At 44.9% G+C, this 16,409-nt stretch overlaps 1 protein-coding gene across 10 annotated transcripts in view; it reads left to right on the top strand.

Annotated features, from left to right (window-relative positions):
• SEMA5B (semaphorin 5B) overlaps window positions 1-16,409 on the top strand; it is a 333,647-nt gene that overhangs the window by 193,801 nt on the left and 123,437 nt on the right. For all 10 annotated transcript variants that reach the window (XM_033162647.1, XM_033162615.1, XM_033162631.1 and 7 more), the window contains one exon: window positions 12,104-12,203. In XM_033162647.1, coding sequence (XP_033018538.1) covers window positions 12,104-12,203 — 100 coding nt within the window. The remainder of the gene's footprint in view (window positions 1-12,103; window positions 12,204-16,409) is intronic.

The raw sequence follows: 16,409 nt of genomic DNA, 5'->3' as shown, positions 1-16,409 counted from the left end.
AGCTGTAAAATCTTTGTCTGAAGTATTGTGAATGCTGTATAAGGAGCACTGAGAATGTGTACATTTCAATGTTAAAAACTTAGAAGAAGTGTATACGAGGAATTTAGCCTAACACTTAAGGGATGACTCTGACAGCGCAAACATTTTTCCTTGTCTGAGGAATGATCTCTCTTCACCTCCCCCCTCATTTTGTTCTGGGGTTTTTCCTAACCCCTCCCCACAAGCCAGTTTGGAGGGGCAGAGGGAGAAGTGGAGGAAGCCCCATTGCACTAGCTGGCGAACTTGTGCAGGCTGCTGATAGCCAGACCTGTTAGTTGAATCTGGCCAGTGGCGGAGTAAGGCTCCGCGGTACCCGGGGCGGCAAAGGAAACGCCCCGGGGGTGGGGCATCGTGACATCACATTGTGACGTCATGACGCTCCGCCCCCAGGGCGTTTCCGGGGGTGCCGGCGCCGCTTCTGCAGCCCTCTTTTAAGCCGAAGAGCTCGCTTTTAAGCTCTCCGGCTCAAAAGGAGGCTGTGGAAGCGGCGATCCGATGACAGAGTGCGCCTGCGCGTGCAGGCGCACTCCGTCGTCGGGCCGTGCGCTGCCGCTCCCAGGGTGACGGAGGGAGCGGCAGCGCGTGGGAATGGTGGGAGGGGCTGCCTCTTGTCACCACCACGTGCCGCCGTTCGCTCCGTTGCCCCAGGAGCAGCAGCACCGCACACACCGTGCGCTGCTGCTCCCGGGGGGATGGAGCCAGCGGCAGCGCGTGGGGCTGACAAGCGCCGGCCCCTCCTGCCACTCCCCACGCTGCCGGTCACCCCGGGAGCAGCAGCGCTGCACGGATGGGGTGCTCCCTCGGCCGTGCGCTGTTGCTCCTGGGGTGACGGAGGGAGCGGCAGTGCTTGGGAATGGCGGGAGGGGCTGCCGCTTGTCACCCCCATGCGCCGCCGGTCGCCCCGGGAGCAACAGCGCACGGCCGAGGGAGCACCCCATCCGTGCAGCGCTGCTGCTCCCGGGGTGACCGGCGTTGCCTGGGGAGTGGCGGGAGGGGCGCCGCTTGTCGCCCCCACCCGCCGCTTGTCGCCCCCACCCGCCGCTTGTGGCCCCTGTCGCCCGGGGGCGTCCCGCCCCCACCGCACCCCCCTAGCGACGCCCCTGAATCTGGCCCCATTAGTTGAGATAGAATACCACATTAGGTAGAGGTTGCAAAATTGAACAAGTTACACAAATATCTGCCATTGTGAAATGTCAAAGCAAGTGAATAGAAACATTAATAAAAGAAGCAATTTGTGCATATCTTCCATAGCCTGTAAAATAGTAGCTTGCCCTTTCCCCATGTCCTTTCCCAGTCTTCCCAGAACTAAAAATACCCATAAGGGGATTGATAATGCCAAGGAAGTAAGTGGGTAGTCTCTGACTAAATAATTGTCCAAGTAGACCCATTGCAATCATGGACCTAAGTTAGCCATGTATACTGCTTTCAATGGATGACTCTGTGGTTTAGTTGGGGAATATACCCTCCCCTGATGACATTAGGCTTGAAAGAAGAATTCTGTTCAAGCCAATAGCATAGGTTGTGATGAGTGCTTGGTTAGGGTTTATGTGTGTGCTGCAACAGTTTCTCCAGTTTATAAATGTGCCCATAGGCCCCGAAAGGTTGACAACCCCTGGCCTGTTGGAAGATTGGATGAGCAAGTGTTTATAGCAGCTCCACCCCATCCTAGACCAGTAAGCTGGAATTCATTAGCACTTTCTTTGGAAACCTTGAATGTAGTCTGCAGTCTTGAGTGCAAAGGGATGTCTGTGATGAAGGAACATAAAATATGTTAGAACCTGGGACTACCTACTGGGATCATCTTGCCCATGTTGAAGGAGCTGGCTTCTGTTTTCAAGGTTCTGTTGCTTCCCTAAAATGTCCTAGGTGGCTTGGGAGCCCAGTACCTGAAGGAACACTTCTAAATCTGCATATACATTATTGCCATGTATCTGGTGATGCTGTATCTGGTGATGCACTCACACAAACCAGTGGGGACCAGGGGAGATCCGCCCCCCAATGTAGCATCCTGCCTTTGGAACTTGCTTTCCAGGGAAGCTTGCCTGTGACTTCCCTTGTTATTTCTTTAAGGGGCCCGGTAAATACTTTTTCTATTCTCCCAAGCCTTTAAAAAACATTTTCAGTACTTATGTCAATTCTGTCTCCTGCTGTTTTCACATTGCGGTGGTGTTTTTACTTGCTTCATAGTTTATTCTGTAAATATATTATTATTACTACTGCTACTATAACAAAGTGAACTGCCCTGAAATGGATGATGAAGGGTGGTATAAATATCCTTAAATATCCTATGCTGGTAATGTTGTCAGCCTTAGAAGCAAGTGGGCAAACTGGAATTTAGCTCAGAGCTATTTAGAACACCAGGAAGGAAAATTAGTCTCACAGTTCTATGAATACACAGACGCTGTCAGTCTGCAGGAATAGAATATAGGCACTTTTAAAAAAGACAGCTAAATTCTGTGGGAAATGCACAAAGACAGCCTGTGACTCCTAAGACTACAGTTGTAGTTTGGGGGGCATTGCAAGGATTTATTTTTGCCCACTGGGTCTGGCAGGTGCCCAGCAGTATAATATGTTTTGCTTTATTACCAAAGTGTTTATTGTTGAATCAGCTTTATTTTATGACAATGTTCTCTGATATAAATCTTTAGCCTGAAGGCTAATTAAAGGGGTTGCCGGAGGTGCTGGCGGTTTTCTGGAGGTGCTGGCGATGTGTATCCTCTGGGATGCTTTTCTTTTGACTTTCTGTGGTGTGCCTTTCAAGGTGTTTTTATTATTTTCATTACGCCTTTCAGCACCGGCTCCAGCAGGGGGGATTATAGCATCTGCTGACAGCTCATAGATTACACGCTTCCAGTGCTGACATGCCATATGAACACTTACTGAGGGCTAGCTTTCCTTTTACAGAAAATATAAGCATTGTAGGCCGCAATCCTAAACACACTTTCTGTTGAGTAAAGTGTTCCGTGAAAGAGGAGATCCTAAGGAAAAGAAAAGAGAGAGAGAAGCTCCTACTTACAAACTCATTTCCATTCGTTCTTTCTCTGAAACACGCAAGTGCCCTCTGATTTCACAATACAAAAACCACAACAAGACATTGAAATCACATGAGTGTTGTAGATTTACATTGTGATCATAAGCATGTTTACTCAGATATGCAGCATTAAATCCCTGTTCCAACGCTATAGGAAAAATAGGAAGTTGCATTTACAGAAGTACTGCTTTTGGGGGATGGGTTGGGCAGGTGTGGGGGACTCCCTGGTCCTGAATAGGGTAACTGTGCCCCTGAAGGACCAGGTGCGCGGCCTGGGAGTCATTTTGGACTCACAGCTGTCCATGGAGGTGCATGTGTCCAGGGCGGCTGTCTACCAGCTCCATCTGGTACGCAGGCTGAGACCCTACCTGACCACAGACTGTCTCGCCCGAGTGGTGCATGCTCTAGTTATCTTCCGCTTTGACTACTGCAATGCGCTCTACATAGGGCTACCTTAGAAGGTGGCCCGGAAACTGCAATTAATCCAGAATGCGGCAGCTAGACTGGTGACTGGGAGTGGCCGCCAGGACCACATAACATGAGAGATCTACATTGGCTCCCAGTACGTTTCCGAGCACAAGTCAAAGTGTTGGTGCTGACCTTTAAAGCCCTAAATGGCCTCGGTCCTGTATACCGGAAAGAGCACCTCCACCCCCATTGTTCAGCCCAGACACTGAGATCCAGCGCCGAGGGCCTTCTGGCGGTTCCCTCATTGCAAGAAGTGAGGTTACAGGGAACCAAACAGAGGGCCTTCTTGGTAGTGGTGCCTGCTTTTCATCAGAGGTCAAGGAAATAAGCAGCTATCCTATTTTTAAAAGACATCTGAAGGCAGCCCTGTTTAGGGAAGTTTTTAATATTTAATGCTGTATTGTTTTTAACACTCTACGGGAGCCGCCAAGAATGGCTGGGGAAACTCAGCCAGATGGGCTGGGTACAAATAAATTATTATTATTATTATTATTATTATTATTATTATTATTATTATTATTATTATTATTATTCCATTGGTATAAATACTATTGGTCCATCTAGCCCAAGTACCTTATCAGGGATGGAAACTTCCAGTCTTGCAGGCCAAACTTGGCCCATAAGCGATTCCAATTTGGCTCGTGAAGTCATTTCTAACAAACCACATCCATCTCCCTTGCACCTGATACCAGGGGTGGGGTGGGTACAGATAAGGCTTCATAATAACGATTTGGAGCTAAAATTGAGCTCTCAGTCGTTCCTTTGCTTGGAGCAAGGTCTGCTCCCACTGTCCATCAGGGAACCCTTGCTCCGGGAGCATTTTTCAGGCATCCACTGTGTGGAGGAGAACTTCCTTACACAGTCAATGCTTGCAAAATGCAGACTTCTCTCTTCCACCCATTAGGTGTTGGGTGGGAGAAATCAGTGCTTTGCCATTCCTGTGCTCTGGGATCATCATCCTGGCATCCTTGCAGAATTGAAGCCCTTCACTAGGAATTTCTAAATATCTGGAACTATTTGAGGCTTATCTTCATATGGCTCAGAACCTCAAGGCAGCAAGCAATGGCTCTTTTCTTTCTCCTCATTTCTCCTCACCCACCTTTCAGTCAGTGAATGCTTAAAATCTCACAAAACTCAGACTAAAAACATTCTTGCTTTCAACAATATTTTTCACACTTTTTGTCCTGGATGGAGCTCTGAAGCAAGGGAAGGGTAGGCTCTCAGTTTGGGGTGTGTAAATAAACTTCTTTGCTGTCACATGAACTGCCTGCAGTTTATTGCCAGTTGAGATGGAGGTTATTTTTTACCTCTGATGTCCACCTGAACTTTATTTACCATCCGAGCCTCCAAATATCTGTGGGTGAGCACATAAGAGATTGGGGTGTGTATGTGATTGACTGAGAAAGAGGGCTCAGTCTACTTGCTGGCAAGGTGTTTTATTTGAGCCACAGGGAGTGAACCTCCAATGCCTAGCTTGGAAAATTTTCTGGAGTGACGGTCTGGGGAAATTTTGAGATAGGCAAAGGGTAAAGAGGATAAAGTGGGTGGAGCTGTGGGTTAAACCACAGAGCCTATGGCTTCCTGATCAGAAGGTCGGCAGTTCGAATTCCTGCGGTGGGGTGAGCTCCCGTTGCTTGGTCCCAGCTCCTGCCCACCTAGCAGTTTGAAAGCACGTCAAAGTGCAAGTAGATAAATAGGTACCACTCTGGTGGGAAGGTAAACGGAGTTTCCGTGCGCTGCTCTGGTTTGCCAGAAGCGGCTTTGTCATGCTGGCCACATGACCCGGAAGCTGTATGCCGGCTCCCTCGGCCAGTAACGTGAGATGAGCGCCGCAACCCCAGAGTTGCACATAACTGGACCTAATGGTCAGGGTTCTCTTTACCTTTACCTTTAACGCACTTTACCTGCTCCTGCTCAGTGTTGCAAGAAAAGCACTCTGCATATGGTGAGTGGCACTTCTCATTACTACATCATGTTGCAAAGTTCAGCAAAGAACACAGATTCTGAAACTGAGTCTGAAGGATAAAATTTAATTGCTGTTTCAAGAACGCTCACCTCTTCTAGAGCAGAACAGGATGTACTTGGAACCTACTCCCAGGATTAGTATATGATTCCTAAAGGACTCCCATATTAAATGCTGGACTGCTGAGGATTTGGAAGTGCAGATTGCTGCTCATCCACTGGCTGTGGATGCGAGTAATGTGCTTGCCAGAAGCACTCTTCACTCTTCTTTTTTTCCAGGCCAGTTAGCCCTCAAAAGCCAAGAGCAGCCCAGTCAATTGCTTCCTTAATCTTGTTCTGCTAAAACCCAGAGCAATAAGCTAGTGTCTATTTGCCTGTAAACAAACAAACAAACAAACAAACAAAAACAAACAAACAGATGCTCCAGAAAACAACTGGCATATGGGCCAAATTCATATGCAGCAAACTGAGATCACAAATGTACGTTATACCTGAGTGGTGTAACAGTTGATCTGATTGCTTAATTACCGTACTCAGGCAACTTGATCACTTAACCACTTCCATCCTGTGGCAAGGCTTAATAGTGCATGCACACACCACTTGTTGAGAAACACCTATGGGCCTTTTGAATTGGCCATCACCTGTTCTGGTTGGCAAGACAATTTAAAGCAAAGTGAGCACACACATTTCAGCTGGTGGGATTTCTCATTTCGTCTCTTGTACTTCACTTGACCATGCATGCTTTGCATTTTATCTCTGCAATTTTGAAATGGAGAACAAGCACAGGGGAAGATGGGCTTGTGACACTTCTCCTCACACCCAAAGTGGTATACAATTCCTAAAAAAAACAAAAAACAACCCTTGTGCCTGTCAGTTGGTTAATTCACAAAAGTGCAGGGTAGAAGTCAAATGATTCATTAGAACAAATATAAAACACTCCCCCAAGTATAACTTGCTTAACGGATCTTTCCTCTGGATTTAACCTCAAGCTTAAGTGAGCGTGAAAGCTCTGTCATGGGTCAAATTTCTTGAAGAGGCACTTCTGCTGTAACTTAAAAAAATATATCCTTCAAACATACACATGTTGGACAGCTGATAGGACCAAAGACATAACATTCTAGAATCTAGATGACTGTGTTAGACTTCTGCCTAAAAAGAAAAGAAAAGAGAAGAAAAATGTATGTACAGTGGTACCTCGACTTACGAATTACTTGACATACGAATTTTTCGACTTACAAATGAAAAAAGTGCCCACACGCCTATGAATTTTTCGACATCTGAAGGACATCCGTTGGCAGTTTTAGATGGGGTTTACTCGACTTACGAATTTTAGATGGGGTTTACTTGACTTACGAATTTTAGATGGGGTTTACTCGACTTACGAATTTATCCGAATTTTTCGTTTCCAATGCATTCCTATGGGAAAATCGCTTTTTTCGACTTACAATTTTTTCGACCTACGAATGTGCATTCGGAACGGATTAAATTCGTAAGTCGAGGTACCACTGTATTTATTGCATTTGTGCCCTGTCCTTCGTTAAGGAGTTAAGGGCAATGCTTTTTATCTGCTTAGGGTTGTAGTTGGCACATCAGCCTATTGGGAGAGAGTGGGCGTTACCGCAGTTATCCTTCAGTTATGACATCCAAACTGAACGAGTGTCATGTGCTTTAAGTGGGGCTGCACTGCCTTTTAAAGGCCGTTTGGAAACTTAACTAGTGCAAAATGCATCTGCTTGGTTGCTGGCTGGTCAGATCATATTGATACCAACATTGTACCAGTTGCACCAGTTAATGCATTTTCAGATCCAATTTTAAAGTACTGGTGATGACCATATAAAGCCCTAAATAGTCTGGAACCAGGTTACTTGAAGAACTGAGTCAACTCATGTCAACCTGCCTGTAGTGTGCAATTTGCATATGATGTCATGATCATTCATGTGCCTGTTTGTGAGAAAAATCAAGATAGTGGCTGCAAGGAACAGAGCCTGTTGGGCAGTGGCCCCACACCTGTGGAATTCTCCTTCAAGTGAAATCACCCCTATGTATTTTCAAGCTGACTCTGAAGACATGTCTGTTTTCTGTCGCTTTATGACATAAATTTTACATGGGCTGCAGAGATGGTGATGCTTTATTCTGTTTATATTCTGTTTTTACAGCTCTGCTGGGTGGATGGTTGTTTTTATATGCTGACTCATTTTAGGGGGTGGTTTAAAGTTTTAAATGGTTTTGTATTACTACAATTGCTACTTGTGAGGAGATTTTTAAAATTAGATTTTTTAAAAAAATATCAATTAAATAAGTTAATATATGATTATCTCCCTTTCCCACTTTATCCTCACAACAACCCTGTAGTCTGGGAGAAAGAGTGTCTAGTTGCATGTTTTTTGGCTGAGTGAATATTTGAACCTGGGTCTTCCCAGTCCTACTATATCACTAGACACTACAACACACTGGTTCGGCCTCACAGAGTAGGCCTACTTTTGTCCCCCCTTTTCTCTCTCTACAAAGCTAAAAGTGTTCAAAGTTTTAATATGTCTATTGTATCCCAGTCTGGGTATAGAGGGATTTTGTAATTCTGGATCACACCACTGGTTTTGTGGTTACTTAAAGCCATAACACCATTAAATAGAAAATTTAGCAGTGTACTACATCAAGGGCGGGGGGAAAATATGGCTCTTTCCCCTCATTATGGGTTAGAAAGTCAAAGCACAAGGGGAGCCTTGATGATAGGCTCTGAGTTGTTCATTTTTAGGTTTCCTGCCCTGCTTCCAGCGATGCATGGCTGGGCCGTTTTGGTTTTAATTTTTCATAGTGTTTATATAGAGATACATTTGCAAATGTAAACATGGCCCGGTTTCTGAGGGCTTTTAGCCAAAGTTAAAGAGACTGCTCAGCTCTCCAAGAAAGGTCAAATGTAAGCAAATTCTAGAGTTCATTGGGTCCATATGTATAAACTTCATCTAATGTAGAGCAGGCCTATTCCAGCACTTACCTTCATATGGTTTTGAGGCTTGCTCTTTAAGATAAAAGCGGTGCAGTACCCTCGGGGATGCCTGCGACCCTAGGTAATGAGATTTAATATGGTGAATGGAAAAATCCCAAAGTCTTTCCTCAGCTGTTACTTTCTCCCCAATTTATCCCCTTCCTCTTACAGAAAGGTGTAGGCAATAGAAGGCTTGATGGTGGTATTCAGCATTAATTCTGATGACTGGTAGTTGGATTTTCTTAACTGAGAGAGCCATGCTGTGTTTAATCATCTCCCAATGATACGGCTATAAAGGCTTGAATTTTTGCCACAGAGATGCATGTCTTGCAGCCTTTAATTTAATAATCGGGGAAAGCTTTTTCTATATGCTCTGCCACATGCGGTCATAAATAGAAATCGGGACAGTTGCCTGTTATTTCCCAGGCTTGACTGACATTCAGAACAATCATAGGAAGGATTGAGCTACCCATAGTGCATGTATTTTTCACCCCACAATTCTTTACCTGTAATTTTGTCAGGGTTTATTTAAAAAGAGAGATGATGCCAGAACCTCGGTGAAGTTGGATTGTGAATGATGAAAAGGTGGAGGGGGGAGGGAGAGGGGAAATACACACCTCATCTTTTCTGCCATGACATCGTAATGGGTTAGGCAGGGAGAGGGAGAAAACTCACGTGGGCAAGAAATGACAAGAGAAAATTAGAGCATCAGACCAGCATCTGTAAAAAGGGTTCATTGTTGTAAAATGACCCTCCTATCAGAGAACATAAATGCCCAGGCGTCTGGTGAGTGTTCACATTATCCAGCTCACCTACCTGAAGCATGTTATTTCCGTAGATTAGGTTCAGACAGATTTCTTGCTGCTAAGGATCTATGCTAAAGACAGGGGTTCATTAGCAAGCAGAATACAGCAGGTGGCATTCCCCCCCCCCTTTCCTTTTCTTTGTGCACCTTCTGCAGTGTTGGGACATTATTAACCTGCCTGGCAGATTCTGCTGCACTAGGATAATTTGCTGAGGTGTCCAGAATATCTTGCCTCGTGTAGCAGTGGACCTTTAGAAGAGGGCAGGACACCCCATACATTATGTACAAGGCAGTACCTTGATTTGGGGGGTTAGTCCTCGGAAATCTGAAGGTGAGATACAGTGTTATAGGAATAGCTCTTGTATGGGGAAAAAGAGCTAAGTGAATAACAGGGAACCATTATTATTTGGAAAGGTCATTTGCTCTAGGGATTAAAGGCAAAGTTAGAATAAATTGTATTCTGAATACCTTTCAGGAATAGTGTGTTTCCAACACCTCCTGAACAGGGACTGGCAATACCTTTCTGCTGCTGCTGCTGCTGCTGCTGCTGCTGCAGGATTTCTGATGCTTGACAAATTCAGTCTTTAGATTTAATTGTGGATTAACCTTATTTGCACCTCCTGGACTCCATTTTCCTCCAGATTTTGTACTTTTGACAAAGTTTTCAGCAACAAAGAGTATCAAACTATTATTTTAGGAGAAAATTTTGTTTTTTTAAAAAAAAACTTGTCAATATATATTTAGATCATAGAATCATATAATTGTAGAGTCAGAAGGGATCCCAAGGATCATGTGATCCACCCACCTGCCATGTAGAAATATGCAGCTGTCCCATATAGGGATCGAACCTGCGATGTTGGCATTATTAGCACAGTGCTCTAACTAGCTGAGCCATTATGTGAATGTTGTACTGATTTATAAAAGATGAAAAGTTTATCCAGGTGTTAAAGCCCTCATGCAACTAGAATAGGGCAAGGGGAAAGTGAGGATATGCTAGCTGGCTCCATCCTTTGGGAGTTGTCACCTGGCCTTGTCATCTTCCTAATATCAGAGAAGAACAGCAATGTGGAGCCTTCTAGACCCATGTAGGCTTTCTGCATGACTTTGACCTCTGCATGATTAGAGCTTCTGACATTTTAATTCCTGCGTGTTTGGAGTAGAACAGCTTTTTATTTGTTTTTTGTTTTTTGTCCTTGCATATACAAATAGCATTTTCCAAAATTTCTTTCTTGATTTTTTTATTACACCTGTGTATCTCTTTATAATAATAAAGTCTGAAAGTGATTCATTCTCTCTCTCTCTCTCTCTCTCTCTCTCTCTCTCTGTATATTATTTAAAATAAATAATTAAATATGTCCACAGTATCAGTACAGTAACAATGATAAAAAGCACACACTAGAGCCTAGGTTGAATAACTGTAAAAACAATATAAAGCTGTCCATATGCCTGAGAGAACAAAAACATTTTTACCTGTTACATAAATCATAGTAGAATGGGCGTTAGGCATGCCTCTTGAGGTAGAGTGCCCCAAATATGGGGTTGGGTGGGAGAAGTTTACGACGAAGGCCCATTCTCTGGATACCACCCTCATCTATATCACTATTAACAGTAAAGGAGTCCCATCTTGCTTCGTACTTGATCAGTTGATTGGCATATCCAACCATATATAAAAATAAAAGAAGCTACCCACTTTGATGAGATAGGGTCTTTGGTCATCAACTAGACAGCAATTTTGTCCTGTCACATGATTCCGCCACATTTTTACACTGGTTTGCACTCCGAGAAAGTAAAAACTATGACTGGATTATATATTTCCCATCTAGTGATAGAGGTTAAGTTGGAAATCCATTAGCAGAATGTCCTATAGAACATTTATTGCATACTAGCTGTACCAGGCCACGCGTTGCTGTGGCTCAGAGTGGTTAAATTGATGCAGCCCCGCTTCCCTGCCGGATTCAGAGTGGGGGGGGGGTTCCTGGGGGAGGGGCCCTTTCCCTCCCCTCCCCCCTCTGTCAGACATTTCCCTTAAATATCTCCCCCCCCTCATAGTGGAAGGAGACCCCGTTTTCACCTGCCTCCCCACAGCTTCTCCCATTGAACTCCCTCCTGCCTCCTCTCCTAGCGGAGAGGCTTCTTCCCCACATTCCCCTCCAAGGTCCCCCCTCAGACCAGCCCCGCTTCCCTGGCGGATTCAGAGTTGGGTGGGTTCGTGAGGGAGGGGCTCTTTCCCTCCCCTCCCCCCTCTCAGACATTTCCCTCGAATATCCCCCCCCCCCCGTAGTGGAAGGAGACCCCATTTTCACCTGCCTCCCCACAGCTCCCTTTGAATTCCCGGCTCCCTCCTCTCCCAGCAGAGAGGCTCCTTCCCCACCTTCCCCTCCAAGGTCCCCCCTCAGACCATCCTTCTCCCAATCCCCACTTCCTCCCTCCCTCAGAAATGGCTCCTTTCATTTTCCTGCCAAAACTGTTGACTCCGCCCCCGCACGTAGAAGTGCTGGCTCTGCCCCTCGCACACACGACCCCGCTTTGTAAATCAGAAACATTGAAATGGAATTACCGTGTGCTGCTTTTACATCCAGCAGATGGCGCTGTTTTTGCCAAAAATCATGTTTTTACCTGTCACAGGTGTGACATCTACATAAGATAGGTATATAAAAACACTCCCCTTTTCGAATGCAACGTTGTTTCAAAATTTCAAAGCAATTGGTGAAGGACTTTCGGAGATTTAAGATTTTGAACAAACGAACATTTACATTTTTATTTATATAGATGAAACAGTGTCATTGTCCCTCCTTCTTTTCCATTTTCTTTGCAGATCTGAAGCCTTGGGTCTCAAATTTCAGCTATCCAGGTGTACGGGACTTCTCCCAGCTTGCTCTGGATGCCAATAGGAATCAACTCATTGTTGGAGCCAGGTAAATTAGTATCTTCTAATTGGGGCAAGATTGCTTCTCCAGCCCGTTCCCGGCAGGTTACTGTCTGTTAAAGAGGTTACTTTTCCAGCTTGCAAGCTCACACAGTGTTGGTCTTAAAAGGAAGCTATAATTTATGTAGAGGGATTTTAAAAACACAGTAATAATGCTAAAGAGGAGAAAATTGCCATTCATTCTTGAAGGGGAAATGTGATAAAAATGAGTAGTTAATGAAGCAGAAAGCTGTTGTCTCCCAAGGATCACAGATGCTTTAAAGTCTTTCTCAGTTAGGATTTGTCCACATGCACAAAAACAGAACTCGCATAGTGGTATTTAAATAAAAGAAAGAACTAGGCACACTAGTAGAGAATATGCCCAGGTTGTCAGGGCAATGGATCCTTACTATGTAAGTCAATTAGCCTTGTGAATCTTGGCTTGAATGGAGCTGACAACTTGTGTCCTTGATAGGTTACTTGGCAAGGTAGTATAATTCCCTGTGACTCATGATTTTAACACTCCTCAAAGAAAACAGCTTTGAGCTTTCTTCCTCATCCAAATATATGGTGATCGGATACTTAAAAGGCTTTAAAAATCCCAGATAAGATTTTAAATGCCATCATAAAATTAGTACTCATGGTATGTTCTTAAATGGCATTTATACAACAGTGTTTAGCATTTGTAGCTTTCTCCCCCCTCCCCCCGGGTTCAAAATGACTGGTGTATTTTCTTGTCAATCTTTAACAATCACACTGTATAGTTGACTAGCAGTTGATTTTGTGGAGATCTAGGGATGAGAGAGAGTGGTTTGCTCGAGTCCTTCTACTTAGTTCATAGCTGAGGTAAGATTGGAACAGGATAGTTCCTGTTCAGATGTCATGGTCCTATCCATTTTATGATGCCAGCTTCCTATGAAAAATAAATAAGTTTCCACACACAATGTACAATACCCAGTTTTCACATCTTTCTTTTTACTAAGTATTTGTATAGTTTTTTAGAAGTATTTTTATTAAAGATTTTCTTGATTTACAAAGGTATGTGCATGCAATGTCTCTCTCGTATTTTTTCCATGTAACATTTTTACAAATCAGTTTCGTTTGTTGAGATATTAGGAAGAACAGGAGGAAAGTGGTGGGCAGGGTGGGGAGATGGGTGGGGTGGGGTGACAATGTTTCTGTTTTACTTAATATATGTAGGGCATAGCTGTCAAGTTTCGGATTTGAAAATAAGGGATCAGCAGCCTCACCTATCCCGGGGACAGTCACATGGCAGTGGTGGGCGGAGCCAGAAGCAAAAGTGGGCGGCACTGGTGTGAACGCGTGCAGTATTTACTGTATTTTGGAAACGCTGCCCGTGGGCTACGACGCCTGTAAGCACGGGAAATGGCTCCCGCTTGCTTTGAGGCTGCAAGGAGGTGAGGTCTTCCCAGTCCCTGGCCAGCAGGGGGAGGGAGAGGAGCTGCTTCCTTAGAAAAAAAATGGGAAATTAAAGGGATATAAAAAATAAGGGATAGCAGCAGGAAACTGCTTGAAATAAGGGAGATTCCCGGGGAAAACAGGATACTTGACAGCACTGATGTAGGGTTTGGTGCCAGCGTTGTTTGCGCAGCTTCTTTGTTGTTCGCTTGTGTTCCTTTGGTGGTGAGAGAGGTCAGGGTTGGCGTAGGGTATGATTTTTCATTTGTGGTTGGCTGTGGTGGTCTTTGGTTTCCTGTGTGAGTGGGGTGGGTGAGTGTTTTTGATCAGGTTAGCCATATTGATTTGTATGCTGTTGGTGGATTTTTTTCATTGTTTTGTTGGGCTGTGTGTGAGATGAAGGGGAGCCATACCGGGGTGAAGGCGTCTTCTTCTATTTGTCCCCGTGTCAGTTTCAGCTTACTGGTTAGTTTTTCTAGTAGGGCTGTTTCCCATACTACTTGGTACCATTGGTCCATGTTACTTGGTGAATTTGGAAAACTCTACATTGCTGCTCTCTCATCAAGGCAGTTGAAGTTATCTGTAATCTTCCCTCTCCACATCTCTGCTGTTGTAGTACATCTTTTTCAGGCTTGCATCTGCTCAGGTATACCCGATCCTTCTCAGGTTTCTTCCAGGTTCCATTTGTCATTGTTACCAAACTCCAAATTTTTTAATGACAGGTCTGCACACCCGCTTAGGTGGGTGCCGTTGTGTGCCAGCACTCCTCCCACATGCTGTGATGTGGCGGTGAAGGATTTTCCTTCAGGTCACTTCCCGGGCAGCAAAGGATGTCCCTCAACTGAGCTTGCTGCCCAGGAGGTGCATTTTGCCTGCTCACACAATTGACCAATCACGAGTGGGCATGGGAGGCGGACCTGGCTGGGCCTGTGGACTCCACTTGGGTCCATGCCCAGGGCATTTAAAAGGGGCCTGTGGCTGTTTTCTGCAGTCTCTTCGTCACTGGAGAATATGCCCTTGGTAGACTAAGTGTCCAGTTTATAAATAAGCATAATGCACACAGCAAAATAAAAAAAGAGACCTGAATTACAATACTTTTCCTTCTAATGCCTATGAATCATGTTGTGTATGGTAGATTTAGTTCAGACAAGGATACCTAGGGGGGAAAGCAGCTAAATAAATGTATGACTGAGGTGTAATGCTTTATAGCAGCGGTTTCCTTCAAATTTGTCAAAGGTGCTTGTGATTCATTGAAACATTGCCCATGTCAGGAACAGATAAGGAAACTATGGCTTCAAAAGAACCCTGGTGAGAATGGATGCTGCACAGGAATGCCAAATTGGGATAGTTGTGAGACACAGCATGGGTATGCAGGCATATCTACAGGTTGGGACAGTGACAAGTGGCTGAAACAAAAGGTGTGTTGGAGACCTAAGAAGAAGCATTTATCATCTCCTCTCCTCTGAAAAGGCAGCAGGAGGTGTGGACTTGCGATGCTAGAGGTATTTGGATCTGTGGGTGTGAGAGATGCATTTTTAAGACAGTCTTCCTTCTGCAGCAGCAGTAAGAGCGGCTGGGGAGTGGAGGCAGAAACAGCCAGAATATATCACTGCAAAAATTTTGTTCCATTTCCAATATTCTGTTGGACCTGGCAGTTTGCCAAGGTGTTATACAACATTTCCTCTTTAATGTATGCTGCTGGGTTGCAACAAATGGAAGTTGTTTTGGAGAACTCTCGATGGTAGCACTGATAGACCGAAGCAACATTAGCTATTTAAAAGAAAGGTCTACAGCATTCTATATAAGCTTGCTTGTGGTGCCAGATATGTGTGTGAGTGTTTTCTTTCTTTGAAACACAAGACTCTATATTGTTGCTGAATACACATGGGTGTGGTGCCTGCATGGTAGACTATTGCTTGCTCCATGTCAGCTGTTCTGAGCTTTCTAGGAGAGACCTAAATATAAAAAAATCAAATGAACATTGGATGGTTACAGTACTGGACGATTCCAGGTCTCTGATAGAAACACCAATTGCTTTCCTTCACTTGTTGTAGAAAACCCAAGGAGTTGCAAACAGAAAGAGGAACACTTAGCTTGTAGGGGTAAATCACCTGGATCTTCAGTGCTGGAACTAGTCTGGGATGAACTACAGCCAAGTAGTTTAGATCTGGTGGCTTTGAAATGCCAGTAGTGGTGGTAGCGATACCGCTGCTGCTACAACACTTTTGACTGCAGGGGTGATGCATCCTGTTTCATCACTTGAGGTGAAATGGGAACTTGCGCCCCTCTGCCCCCATCATGCTGGTACCACACCTTTCTTACCTGAATTGTGTGCTGCTGCCTGTGAAGTGCTGGCATCAGCACCAGCTTCCAGGGAGATTTTGGAATGGGCATCAGAGGCAAGGCTTCTGCCACTCGAGGCAAGCAACTTACATTGCTTCAACTGTGGGCCGCTGGGCCAAGCCTGCCTGGCTGTGGAAACATTCCAGCACTGACTAATTCATTATGTCTGGGTAATGCATATATTATTTTCCATTAAGGTGGTAATGCCTTTGAGGTTGTTCCAGAAGCTGCATTGTCAAGTCAGTTGCTCAGTGGGGTAAGGATATTGCCAACACATTACCCCCACTGATCAGAAGGTTGGCGGTTCGAATCCGCATGATGGGGTGAGCTCCCTTTGCTCTTTCCCAGCTCCTGCCAACCTAGCAGTTCAGAAGCACAGAAGTGCCAGTAGATAAATAGGTACCGCTGCGGCGGGAAGGAAAATGGCGTTTCCATGCGCTCTGGCACTCGTCAA

This window comes from Lacerta agilis, chromosome 1, assembly GCF_009819535.1.
Source record: "Lacerta agilis isolate rLacAgi1 chromosome 1, rLacAgi1.pri, whole genome shotgun sequence".
Classification (NCBI taxonomy): Eukaryota; Metazoa; Chordata; class Lepidosauria; order Squamata; family Lacertidae; genus Lacerta; species Lacerta agilis.
Note: the sequence above shows the minus strand (reverse complement) of the source record. Positions and strands in the feature narration are given on the sequence as shown.